Raw genomic sequence first — 14,220 nt, forward strand, 5'->3', positions numbered from 1 at the left:
AACTCAGATTAGCGTGCCTGAAGTTCTAGAAGTTTTAATTACCTGTTTCATTACAGCACTATTCTCATATTTATCTTCCTAACAGTAATTAACTCTTCTGTAATTATCGTATGGAATGAATTTAGTTAAAATAACTTGTCAGTCAGAATGAAGATAACCTAGGTTGGAAATAAAGTGTGCTCAAAATACATACAGCTACCTAGAAGCTATATTTGACAGAAAAACCTGCATTCAGTCTAAAAAACATGTTTGGACTTGCGGCACTGTGTAATTAACAAATGATTGCTGGGAGTATTGTGCAGTCAAAGCTGTCATCTCCCCCTTTCTCAAGCGAGAACAAAACTAACAACATCTGTTACATAGCTCAAGCACTCAGAAAGTCATCAGCAAGACTCTGTCTACCTCTACAATTTAGATATTAGAAGAAGGAATAAAGAAACAATACCAAAAAGTACATTCAACTAACCAAACCTACTTGTAAAGAAATAATGATGCATGGCACATGCCTACAAAAATCATCACTTTCAGCTGATTATGAATAAAAAAATCATCCCACCCAAATAACAAATAATTTTTTTATTTACAGGTAAAATTCAGAATTTTCAAAAAGAAACAGGTATTTTTTTAAGACCCACAAAATTTGCAGAGAAAATGCTAGTATTTATATCCCTCATGACTGTAATGCTAACACCTTTGAAAAGCAGGCCACCAGAGCTCAGGTCCTACTATCAGGGCACCTCAGACTAGTAGAAAAGCATGAATATCAGATCAGAAATGAAAAAAAAATTATAGACTCACACCAACTACTTTGTTGAGTATCCTGATCAGTTTTCTCTTGAAAACTGACAGGAAATAATTTGTTTATAGACTACTTACAAAGAGAGTGCTATTTTATAGCAGGGCCTAATTAAAGGTGATATAAAATCTGAAGAAGTGTATAGTGCTCTGTGGAGTATTTCCACAAATAATTCACACAATACATGAACTTTTGAGCACTGGAAATACAACAGAATCTTCATGCTTTAATGTATGAAGAGATTAAAAGTAGAAATTTAATAATCAGACTAGGTGGATAAAAAATAAAGTAACACTTTCAGAAAAGATTTTTTTTTCACAAGGCCTACTGTGCAGATATACAATAGAGGTTTTAGGTTTGCTTTTATCCTAAGTACTTCATAACTCAGGATGTAAATGCAAATACAAGATACAAATGTTGAGTAAATGTATCTTAGTACCTAAAATTGGTACAAATCAACATAACATCAACATCAGGAGCATCAAGAAAAACATTATGTGACATAGAGAGGAAAATAATATTAACAAAAAAACCCAAACTTTGTCTGCATACTACTATATTACTAGGTAAAGATTGTTCTTTCCTTTTTTCCTGTTTCTATCAATCTCAGCACAGTATTAAATGCAGAAGAATTACATTAACTTTATATTTGCTTTCCAAACACACAGGATATCTGGCTGTACCAGTTTGTTTTCAGGATTTCTGCATTATGAACACAATACAACTTCTGTTGTACTTTGTAGCGTATCTTGAACATGTTTCAAAAAGAATTTTGCTACCATTGCCTAGCATAAAACACACATTTTTTTCAGAGAAGGCATTGATCTGGAATTCCTGATGCAATTATAACAGACAAACCAGGGGTATAGGTATAACAGTGGGAGTCAGGTCAGAAGCTGAAGTCATGCTGTGCTGCTATCGCTGGCACAAATGAGGCCACATCTGAGGTCCTGCGATGTGACCTAAATATTGAGACAAAACTCTACCATTTTAAGTGTTTGCAGATGTATTCCTGAAAAATATGAGTTCTGGAGAGTAAACATGAGCAGTTGCAAATGCTCAGACATATTACTTGTGGCAGGAGAGCATATGCTGGGCCTAGAAGAGTGCTATAAATGTCCTGCCAGCTTTACCCACAAGCACTCACTTCAGGGCTCCCATCTGCATAATTGCAAACACAAGGAGCTTCCACGGAAACCCAACTCTGAAAAACCCTACCTATGTTAAAAAGCACAGTCAGGCTGGAATTAGGCTCAAAGAAATCTTGATTTATTCTATAGACATTTGGTCCCTAGAAACAATGTTTTTATCAAAACAGCCTATCATCAGTAAGATAGGTGACTAGCCACAGAACTACTTAAGTGACAGCAGGAAAATAAGCTTGATTACTACCTTTACCAAATCCTAAATTATTCTGTCCATACTGTCACATGTTATTCTACAGAGTGGGTAGAACTGGGACAGTCTGGTTAACTGAAGTTCTAAATAGTATTACTGAGGGAAATCAAGCACATCTCTTGAAATTATTTATTTATCTTTACAACCTACTTTTTCGGTTTGTAACTTTGGAGATTAATAAGAGTAATAATATACCAGAAAGTATTATGTCCAAAAAATAGCCACACATCTCAAAGGCTGGAGGCAATGGGAGTTCAGTTCACCTGTGCTCTCCATTCTAGATAGTTGCTCCTTAGATGTCTCAACATGTATCCATTTCACAACCACGTTATTTTTATTTGCTAAAGCAAGAGTGATCATAAGATGTCTATTTTTTAAATCATCAACTTAACAAATTAAGCCATGTCTAACACTAATGTGGCTGAATGAAAGAAATAAAGACTCTGCATGTCCGTTTATGTGGGTGGGGTATCCACACAATCCGCTGAGCTGTCCCAGGGCCACAGCTGCATGTGGCTGGTTAATGATATAAAGACATCCAGTGTCATCCAAGGCTTGTCTTGTGCTTAGGCAGCCTATTTGGCTGTGCCAGGGATGGCACAGCACAGTTCAATCCCTCTCTTACACACCAATGCCCTAACTATAAGGGCGGCCTACCAGGGAAGTTTACACTGAATTCCACAGAAGGGGAGCCTAGAGGAGGCACTTACACATTATATTTTAAATACACATTGGGCGAACAGCAGAAACAACACAAGCAGTAAGTTGCACAAGATACCACTCACAGTGCCCAAAATCCAGCTCACTTTCCAACAGGTGAAAGCCAATTACCCTCCACTTGCATAGAGGAGCCCATGTATGTCACAGCTGAAGATAGCTTTCATTTTCCACAGCCCAAACACACATTTTCACCTCAACATTTCTGCAATGAACTGCAGAAATGCTGCTTTTTGCTCCTCCTCCAGGCTCTGAATACATGGGAGCGCTGTGTTGGTCATGCAGGATGGTGTTACATCAGCAATAGAGGCAGATGGGCCGGGGTGACTCAAGTGTCTTACATTCCCTAATGGTGACCTTGAGGCAATCTCGTGGTCAGCATGTAGCCTTACTACTCTTCAGAACCTCCACTGATTATAAATTAAGGATAAAATGCAATTCAGCTTGCTCTATTAGGATTGTTTAATTTTTTTTTTAGTTGTTTACATTTTGGAAGTGTCCCTCTATAGTGTTTTGAGGTGATTTAAAAAGACTTCTTAGTACTTTTAATGTCTTAAATCTACCACCTCATTTCCCTTTAAAGCAAAATTATGGGACTTCAGTGATGGGTTTACATTACTATTTAAAATGTTATACTGTGAATGTTATATTATATATGTAATTTATGTTAACTTTAAACCAAAATACATTTCAGTAGTAGATACAGTTCATACTTAACAAATGCCATCACACTAGAAAGACAGCTGTTAAAGTATTAAATATTTAGTTTTCTTTAGGTTAGAAATGCCCTTTCCCTTCCATTTCTTAGATTAATTTTTTAAAAAATCAAAATGACCAGCTAACATTTCTTTTCTAAAAATGAAAATAGGCAAACCAAGGCAAGGGACAATAACAGAACTCACTTTTATCTCAACACATTCGTTAAGGTGTACCAAATTACAATAAACCAAAATCCCTTCATTTGTATTTTATGATATTTAATTAACATTCAGTCTTTCTTACATATGGAGACACAACAGGCTGTAAAAGTTTAAAACACCTCACAGTTATTTGGGGCAGAAAAAGAGCTAAAAATAAAGCCAAGGGAGGAATTATGTGTGTTTTTCACTTAAGCCAGATAAGCGGGAATAAAGTCTCTTGGGCATGATTTCTCAGTGTTTTGCAGTCTACTCAAAATGTTTGAGAAGGTTTTGGTGAATATATAAAAAATTTAAATTAAAAACTTTTAGAATTTTTCAGATAGAAATTATTTCCAACTCCTCATTAACAAAACTTTCTATCACATTTCAGATCCTGTAACTCAGACTACCTCCCATTACATTCAGTACCACAAAATTTCCGACTGTATAAAGCTGTATCTCTTTATCTTACAATTCTAAATGTAATTCAGAAGGCAATTCATCTGTAAGGCAGTGCTCCACCAACTGAGCTCTGTTTACTGCTCTTGGCCTGCAGAAGAATTGCTGATGGTTTGCTGACAGCTGGCTGTCTCTCAGCACTCAAAGCTGCTATCTTGGCTCATCTGCTTCAAGCAGCCTGCCAGCCTGGAAGGAAGCAAGGAGGAACAAAGGAGGACAAGGAGGAAACAAGGAAGGACAAAGCCTGGCTATCAGATATTAAGGGGAGGTAAAATGAGCCGCCCAAATACCGGTAAAGGAACAATGTCTTTGGAAAGAAGCAAAGCAAAAATGAAGCAGCACAGTCCCCAGTGAAGTAAGAAGCACAGGGATGCAGATAATGTGGTATAAGAAGAAGCATGGAAGTAAAAGGCCACTAAAACTGGGCAAAGGAAAGGCAGTGGTACATAGCGAAAAAATAGACTTTACAAATGTGATTAACAAGCATTTGAAAGAAGACAAACCATGTAATCTAGAAATGAGAAATGAGAGTCAAACCCATCCAGAGTCTTTCCTCAAGTAAGTAATTATTAATATCTAACTACACCACAACATCAACAGGATAGAATTCAATAATGAGACAATTTTATACCGTAAATCTCTCAGTATATACAACACTGATATGGTGAAGAATCTTTTCTTTTAAGGCATCTTTGACTTTAAGGGCTTGTTCATTGCTTTTAATTAAATTAAATTTAAAGAGGAACGGCAAAAAAACCCCAAGTATTTTTAAAAAAATGGACGTATCAACTAATTTAAAACAACATAAATTAAACATGAAGCATAATAGCTATTAACTAAAAAAATAAAATAAAAAAGACAAAACCCAACAAAACGAACAAATCAGTACATAAGGGTATGTCAACAATTTAATCACTTACAGGCTCTCCTCGATGTCCTTCTAGGCCTGGAGATCCAGGCTGCCCAACTTCTCCCTTTAAAATAAAAAAAGTCTTAATAAAACAACTTTATTTGCACAATAAAAATTATTATTTTAAATAGTAAATGATATTTTTAATCTAAGTAAAATTTCAAAGCAATATACATTGAGACTTCACCAAACAAACACCTCTTAACAGTTTGATACACAGCAAGAAGTGTCATCAATCCAACATTCTCTCATGTTGTGTCTGACAGCTGTCAAACAGCTTGCAAAAAGAGATGAGAGAAAATTTTCTGTTCCCTCAGAACAGCAATTTCTGGTAGAAAAAAATGCATAAAACAATAACAGACTGTCACTGTCTAATTGCTAGCATAAATAATAGTATGAAAAAATATTTCAACGTACTCAGAATACAGCAATACAAAAAATGATCAAATATTTGTCAAAGTATGTAAGATACTGAAGTATTCTGAAAATCTGAATAATTCCAGAAATAAAAGCACATTAAAAAGGCAAAGATACAGATATAGATGTAGATAGATATATACACACACACATGTATAAAATAATCTGGCACTAATCAACTTAAAATTATAAGAGCTGAACTTCAAGGAACAATGGGTAGCATCTGGGTTTCCAGCCATGTTTTTTTCACATTCTTTCCCAAAATTAATATTGTAAAAACCAGGAAAGCTCCTACAGAAATTTCCTTCAAAGACAGCCTGTTTTTTACTGTTCTGAATTTGATTACAGACCCAAAATGAAGCAATGTTTTATAGCAAGCAGATGTTGAAGTCAGGCTAACAAAATGTTTGAATGAAAAATATGGCTTCTATTAACTATTGTATTATAAAATTAATAAAACCTAATGAGCACATCATATTTTTGGTACTACAATAAGGAAAATAGTCCACAAAATGTCTTTCAGTTTAAATGTACACACATTCACACAATATTCTGAATTCTCTGTATATTGCTTACAAGCGTAAAACATATGAAAGTACTCTCCAAATTCATGCTTTAGCAACACAATGCTTCACTCTAAATTGCCAACAGTGAGAGTTAATATTTGATGTTAATGTTAACTGTGACTATTACCTGTCCATGTTATCAAATACCAGAGAAGAAAAAAATCTAATATCTATTTTTTTTCCTGTGTTCTGAAGTACCAGAGAAGAAATTTCTCCTCCAACTTAGCAATGACATCTGTGTATGTGTGTGCATACACACACACACACACACACACATATATACATATAGAAAATAAGAGAGGATTCATTTGAAATAAATTCCTGGAGGTAACCAAGCTCATAACACAGATAACAGAAGTCTAGTCTGGACAATTGATGGAGGATTGATTCAGCTGACCAGACACCAGGAGTTGAATTCCACTGCTCAAATACAGACATTTGATTATATTTGAGTTACCCCATGGTATCTTGCCTACTCCCACTCCTGAAAGGCACTGGCTTTCCATAGGACTTAGGTCATATTTTTCAGCTCTCTGAGGATGTTTTGGACACTAATGCATTTCAAATGCACTAGCGGCTTTTTATGTGCACAACTAAGCCTTCTCTGAGCTGAATTACTCTCCAGACTCCACTGGCATTACCCTGGATCCATCCCATTGACAGCTGCTGCCTGGAAGGTTTTAGGTCTCTCACAGGTCTTGTGTCATATATTCCTGCTCCAGCAGATGTGACAGATATGCCAGGTGCATCCCCAACTGCACTAGACAAGCATGGTCACAAAACAGAAGATCCAGATCTCCAAAAACAGCAATATGAATTTAAAATTCAAAATGCAGTCCAAATTTTGCATTTTTGAACACTGAAGTAACATTAATCTTGAGCAGCCCTAGATAATTTCATTATTATTAAAAAAAAAACCTTCTAGGAATAAAGCTGCTGTTGAAAAACTTCTTTAGATCAATTCAATTGAGCATTTACATCACATATTATTAAAATCTTTTCCCTGTGAACTTATAACTGATACTACAAGTCTATGTTTTCATAAATTAGAACAGTGCAAGCAACAACTTGTCAAGCAAAACATCCAGTAAGCTCACAAACTGCAATATATTGTAGAAATACCAGGTCCTATTGCCTTTTTTACAGTAGACACATTCTACTTGACTTGAAAATTGTTCTATGTCAAATATGAACAGCACTGCATAGTGAAGAGAATAAGAAAACATACAAAAATATTAATCCAGTACTGAAGGTACTTTCCCCTAATTTTCCTGCAGCTCCTTTCAAAAGCAATTATGTTCTCCAGTGTATGCTTGTATATGAATCTCTTTAACAGAATCATAGGGTTAGAGAAACACACAAGGATGTCAGAGATAAAGCATAAACAATCTCTAGTGATCACTAATACACTCTTAATAAAAGCTTTTCCTTTGCTCACGGAACAATTGAAAACAATGAAATCTGCTCATTGCTGCAGTAAACTTTCACAGCTCCCAGTTACAACATTATTTTGATTTCCTGTAACACTCCACAGAATAATCTCAGTATGTTTGCACCATGAGCAATGCTATTGAAGACTTTTATCAAAATATTAATATCCATTTCTACATACCTTGAATCCAGGACTGCCTGGTAATCCATCTTTCCCATTTCTGCCAGGGTCTCCCTGTGGTAACATTGAACAGCAATCAGCAGGTAAATTAACTAGCAAAAGCTAATGACAAATTGTCTTCAGAAAACTTACAGATCGCCCAGGCAGTCCTGGCAACCCTGTATCACCCTTCTCTCCTTTTGAACCCTGAGAAAAACAACAAGTGGAAAGTAAGTAGTGCTCCATGTTCGTGCTGTAAATTCAATATATTTCACCGATAATTCAGGTATGTTATTTCTTATTTTGAAAAAGTACAGAAGATCTGTTTCTTTCTCCACTCAGGCAGTTGTCAATTAATAACTACAACTCCATTACATAAACAAAAATATGCTTCAAACTACAGACATGCTAACACAGGCGCTCTTTCAAATTGCTTAAAACTCTAGACTAAACACATGAAGAAAATATAAGGCCAGGTGAAAATATAGCTGTTAACACTGGATGGTCAACTATACTCCCTGCTTTATATAAATTACAAATTAGGACATCTCTCTTTCCATCTGCTATCAGCCTCACTCCTTTTATGTGCTCTTCTCCTCCCTCCCCTAACTCCTCTCCTGCTCTCTTGTTTGGTTATAAGTACATCTGTATTAAAAACCACAGACTTCTTTGCAATACAATTATTACACATGCCCTGTATATGGTGTGTTACACCATAGACATATTTACAAAAAATACATGCATTTTGTGCTATGTGCAAATGAATTACACCAGTCCCCTAGCAGAATGAAAAGGTTCTCAAAATATCCAAATAAGCAGAGCATGAGTTTGACATTACTAAATGTACATTAATCCAGTAAATTTGACATTACTAAATTTCATGTTACTAAATGTAAATACATCCATTAAAAGCATGGAAGATTCTTCTGAGCTGTAAATAAAGAATTACACTTTCTGTGAACAGGCATGCTATAAAAATATTAGTTATGTTGTCTGGGGTCCCCCTGCCCAGGATCCCAGTGGGAATGTGGGGGCTCCATGAGGGGAGGCCGGGGCTGCCCCAGTTGGACACAGCTGGTTCCAGCCAGACACAGCTGGGTCCAGCCAGACACATCTGGTTCCAGCCAGACACAGCCAGTTCCAGCCGGGCACATTCCAGCTGGGCACAGCCAGTTCCATCTGGTTCCAGCCGGGCACAGCCGGTTCCAGCCAGACACAGCCGGTTCTAGCCGGTTCCAGCCGGTTCCAGCCAGACACAGCTGGTTCTAGCCGGTTCCAGCCGGTTCCAGCCAGACACAGCCTGTTCCAGCTGGGCACAGCCAGTTCCAGCTGGTTCCAGCTGGGCGCAGCCAGTTCCAGCCAGACACAACCAGTTCCAGCTGGTTCCAGCCGGTTCCAGCCACGCACAGCCAGACACAGCCGGTTCCAGCCTGTTCCAGCCAGACACAACCGGTTCCAGCTAGTTCCAGCCGGGCACAGCCAGTTCCAGCAGGATCCAACTGCCCACTGCAGGGTGAGGCTGAGCCACAGCCAGGGTGGGAGTGCGGAATGAGTTTAACAAGGGACATAAACACGACACCAGCAAAATGAGGAAAGAGGAGGAAAGTGGCAGATCTGCAGACAGCAAGAAGAGGGTGCTGGAGCAGAGATTCCCCTGCAGCCTTTGGAGGGGCCATGGTGGAGCTGTGGTAACCAAGGTGCAGCCCATGGAGAATCCGTGCAAGGCCAGGTTTGCCGTGAAGGCCCATGGCCCACGGGAAGGACCTGCCCTGGAGCAGGGGAGGAAGGTGAGGGGAAGAGCAGGGAGAAGCTGTTAAAGACTACCCTACCTCACTCCCCATCTCTTATCCCATGAAGGAGAGAAGTTGAGCCTGGGAAAAGGCAGGGTGGAGGAGAAGGGGATTTAGTTGGGGTTATTTTTGGTTTTTTTCCTCACTATCCAGACTTATTTTAGTTGCCAATAAATTAAATTAATTTTCCCCAAGTAACCACTGGTTTGCCTGTGAAAGTAACTAGCAGGTGATCTCTCTTATCTGGACCATCAAGCTTTTCCATCTTACATTCTCCCCTGTACTGCTGAGAAGGGAGATTGAGAGAGGTGCCCGGGGGTTTGCACCAGGCATCCAGTCTAGGTGACCCCATCACAGATACCAATAGCATTTTGCTTTAATTTATGTTTATAAAGTCACTTGCCTTTTTTCCATATATTCCTGGCACTCCCTGATCTCCTTTAGGACCTCTTTCTCCCTAGATAAAATTGATGTGAGCAAGTTAATTTTTAAAATTGAAGTAATTACATAAAGATATATTTATATATAAATAAAGTATACATGTATAGCAGATACAAAGAAGGTAAAGAGCTCCAGGTAACCCCAAGCCTTAAACACAAATTCTGAATTTGCACAGCCTTCCTAGAGGAGAAGGCCAGAATGCCCCACACTGATGGTGAGACAATCCACAGCTTGCAGGCTTAAGGGTTCTACTTTCTATAGAAGACACTTTGTGATTTTCATTGCTTCAATAAAAGCAGGAATCTAAGTGAAAATTCAGCTCCTTGAAAAGGGCTGGACTTTTCTGAAGACCTTATTTGAAGAGTTAAAAAAATAATTTGGAAAAACTAAGAGGTAAATTCTGTTGAGTACTAACATAGATGAGCAAAAACTATGGGGAAAATTGTTTTGGGGAACACACACATAAACTAAAATCACTGTGATAGACCAGAACTGTTCTTCAAAATGCTGTCACTCAAGTAGAATGACATAGAAATGTTTTTATTTTTTTAAACATTATTTGTGATGAAGAATCCTCTAAGTAGTAGTAAAATCAAATTAATACAAAATCCCAGAGAGCAAAAAAGAAATTAAATAACAGGAGGTTTCTATTGTTTGGTATCTATGTAATGAAGTCCCATGGCATGTCTATTCCCTAAATATCACCTTCATAACTATTGATCTTGAGAAATTAATCCAATTCTCTGAAATAGTATTGTATATAGACATGTTTACCCTTTATATTGAACTACAGGGCAAGCTGAAACACAGGAATATTCTAACAAGAAATATTTCATTTCAACCTTTGGTGCTGGCATCCCATGTAATCCAGGAAAACCAGGTAGTCCACTGTCACCCTGAAACAGCAAACATATTTTAAATCCTTGTATCAAAATAGTGGTAATATACTACAACAACATTCATATTCTTGCGATCAAGAGATCAACAAATAGTGGAAACATGTAATATATCACAGTATCAACTTCATAACATTGGTATGATGACCAATAAGAGGTTTTTTTATCTTTAAACAAAATTCATTACATAAAAGAAAAACCTTAATCACTAGATTTTAGACTAAATATACAGTAATCTTTTAGTAAGTCTTACGGAGGTTCAAAAGCAGCAATTTATGACCTTATGAAATTTCCTGCCAGCTTAGTCTGGATAAGTGAAGTACTAAAAAATAAGATATTAAGTATCTACTCTACAAAAGAAACTAAATTAAACCAAAATACACTTACAGAACAACTTTGGCAATTTGACAAATGAGTTCTCATTTCAGAGGAAGAAATAATCCACTTAGGTTAAAACAGTTAGCAATTGAAAACACAAGGCAAAATACCAGTTCTTTTTATTGTTCTCAGAGGTGTCAGGTATCAGGAATTCCAAACTTTTGCTGTTGGTACCTGACAATTTGTCTTCAAGTTCTTTTGAGCAATAACAATGAAATCCTGAATTACAACTTGTCACTACTTGATTTGAAACAATAAAACCAATCCTAGTTGCTTGGTTCAGTAGACTACTTCCCATGAAAAAACAGCTAACCACAAAATCATTTTTGGGCAATCAGAATGCTTTCTTTCTGTTAATACCTACTTTTATATTGAACAATGTATTTCAATTTGTTTAATATATTTCAGTCAGATAGACGGAATAGTAAACTATGCTTAGAAAGTTATTTCATATAATATTTCAAATTCTAAGACAAGGGTTAAACCAGGACACGTCTCAGTGCTGTTTATCAAAGCCATTCATGCCTAAGCAGATTTGGAAAGGTCTGTCATGTGTTTGCAGTAGGCAGGAACATGACCACAGGAATGACAGCTTGTGGGTTAATGCTATCATAATATCTCTCAACAAATAATTATTAAAAGCAGACAATGGAATGGAGTTTAAAAATCAGCAAAGGGTATAAAATTAACACTTCATATATCCATTGCTTTTTAATGAAAAAGTGTGGAGTCTTGATTTCTACTCAGAAGTGGTGGTTCAATTATTGGATAAACTAAAACGTTTGGAAATGAAAACAATTTTAAATTAGCTGCTACAGAAACTTTACAAGTAATGGGATGAAATAAAGAGATGAAAATTTGGGCAGAATTTCCAGGAAAAAATTCTAATGGCAAGACCTATTTTACAATGGAAATGTTCTCTAAAACAGTGGTGGAAGCCCTATTTCTTGGCTTATTTTACACAAGGCTAGACTGAGCAATAGGAAATATTCTCTCTGTCACAACCCTACACTGTGAGGCAATTAGAGTTTTTCATCAGCAGCATCTTAATTTCTCCACATAGCCCAATACTGACTGATTAGATTAACTTCTACAATCAATTAGATTGAGATGAATTAAGCACAGAACACATAAGCAATTTTCAGCTCTAACCATGAATTTGAGAATTCTGCTAAACAGCAATGAATTTAAGGATCTAGTTATCGGAAACTTTAGAAAGAAATTCTAAGATCTGTTGGGAAAATAAGTACTTGTTTTACAGAAAGGGCTTTGGAGTTTTAATGAATCAAAACCAAAATAATTGTCATTACAATCAGCTTAGAACTTTTCTAAACATAGGGCAGAAAAGTAAGAGAAGGCCACAGCCAATGGGCAGTTTATTCACTGTGTATACAGAAGACCCAGAGTCAAGTTTATCCTGATTACCAGAAGACACTTACATATAAGCTTCTACATCTGCTATATCTCCAAGCTACTGGCTACACCTCAGCTAGAATTTTCCACAAAAAGTTTTGGGTTCAGTTAGCCAGTGTTTTCTGATATAAAGTGCCATTCAGGAATTCCTACCTAAATCATCTGGATACTCACTTAAAGAGAAAAAGGGTGAAAAGAATTAAAAAGAAACCATTCTGACAGATGTCTCTATTGCGCTTCCAGGTACCCATACTTAGATACACTTTCTAAGTATATGTTATTCAGTGAATTAAAGTTGTTACTGGCAGTGCCAAAGCCTATATAAACTTTAATTTAAAAAAAGGGCCAGAATCAGCATTTAAATTTAGGATTCTCAGTCCTTCCTTATTACCCTTTTAGGAAACAATTCTCACAGAACATTCATGTGAAAATACTGATACTATTACCTGTACAACCAAAAATTATAAAAGATAAGAGTAAAAGCTTTTTATCTATCATTCTGGTTTAGGTTCTTTTACCTTTGCCCCATCTTTTCCTGGTTCTCCCTTGATACCTGGCAAGCCACGAGGTCCCTAGATTGAGAAAGAAATCAACACCAGCTCAAATACTGATAATACTAATACAATCTGATACAGAATTAGACACAGAAATGTGACAGAACATGGGCCAGAGACCAATGTGTCAGCTGCCTGGTTCCAACATTTCTGTGACTGGACACAAAAGCAGAACTAAGCACAATGTGTACACAGCATGAATGAACATGGCACACTATCATAATCCATGACTGAGGAACACTTAAACAATTTTTTCCTCTAACCAAGGATCACCCCAGGAAAAAAAAAGAATGTCACACAGCCCTATTAGCCTGTTCAAAATCACAACCTGTCTGCGTGTGAGGCCAGAGATGTCCCCTTCAATAGCCCACCAGACTGCCTCCACATATGCCATTTTGCAGGCTTGCTCTTGGCCCCAGCAGGCTGTCAGATATTTAATTCCACAAACTAGTAAATCCTTGACTATCATTCAGACTGGACCGGGCCACAAGTAAAATACAGCACAGGTTTCCAACAACTGTCTCTGGAAGGACTACTAAATTAATACAACAAAGAAAAAGAATTCTCTCCCATCAATCTGGGCTTTATGTGAAAACTTGCTTGGGACTTGCGAATTGTGGGCAATCCATCACTGTGACAAGACTTCAGATCACTGGTAGTGATTCACAGAATAATTGAACAAACTACTGTTTGGCTTCTCAGTTGGGATAAAAATGTCTAAGCTGCGGCTGAGTCCATCTTCTAGAGGCTTTACCTAGCCCTGTTTCTAACTGTTAGCCTACCTACAAACCCCAAAGCCATGTGAATTTTAAAGCAATTCACCCAGGGATGGCCCCTGATTCATGACACCCCTAAGTCCTCTTCATTCCTCACACCTCAGCTCTCAATGACAAACGAGATACTGAGAGAGACTTGGCAGGATTTGTCTCAGATATTCAAATTCTAGGAATGAAACAGAAACTTACTTGAATCCCTGGAGTTCCTGGGATTCCTGG

The 14,220-nt window shown here is 37.2% G+C and overlaps 1 protein-coding gene across 1 annotated transcript in view; it reads right to left on the bottom strand.

The window, feature by feature from the left end:
- The window catches only part of COL21A1 (collagen type XXI alpha 1 chain), a 67,240-nt gene that overhangs the window by 29,822 nt on the left and 23,198 nt on the right, over positions 1 to 14,220 (bottom strand). The window contains exons 12-18 of the mRNA XM_031062759.1: positions 14,191 to 14,216; positions 13,190 to 13,243; positions 10,827 to 10,880; positions 9,947 to 10,000; positions 7,907 to 7,960; positions 7,775 to 7,828; positions 5,190 to 5,243 (exon numbers count right to left, since the gene is read on the bottom strand). Coding sequence (XP_030918619.1) covers positions 5,190 to 5,243; positions 7,775 to 7,828; positions 7,907 to 7,960; positions 9,947 to 10,000; positions 10,827 to 10,880; positions 13,190 to 13,243; positions 14,191 to 14,216 — 350 coding nt within the window. The remainder of the gene's footprint in view (positions 1 to 5,189; positions 5,244 to 7,774; positions 7,829 to 7,906; positions 7,961 to 9,946; positions 10,001 to 10,826; positions 10,881 to 13,189; positions 13,244 to 14,190; positions 14,217 to 14,220) is intronic.

The sequence above is a fragment of the Geospiza fortis genome, unplaced genomic scaffold, assembly GCF_000277835.1.
Source record: "Geospiza fortis unplaced genomic scaffold, GeoFor_1.0 scaffold603, whole genome shotgun sequence".
Classification (NCBI taxonomy): Eukaryota; Metazoa; Chordata; class Aves; order Passeriformes; family Thraupidae; genus Geospiza; species Geospiza fortis.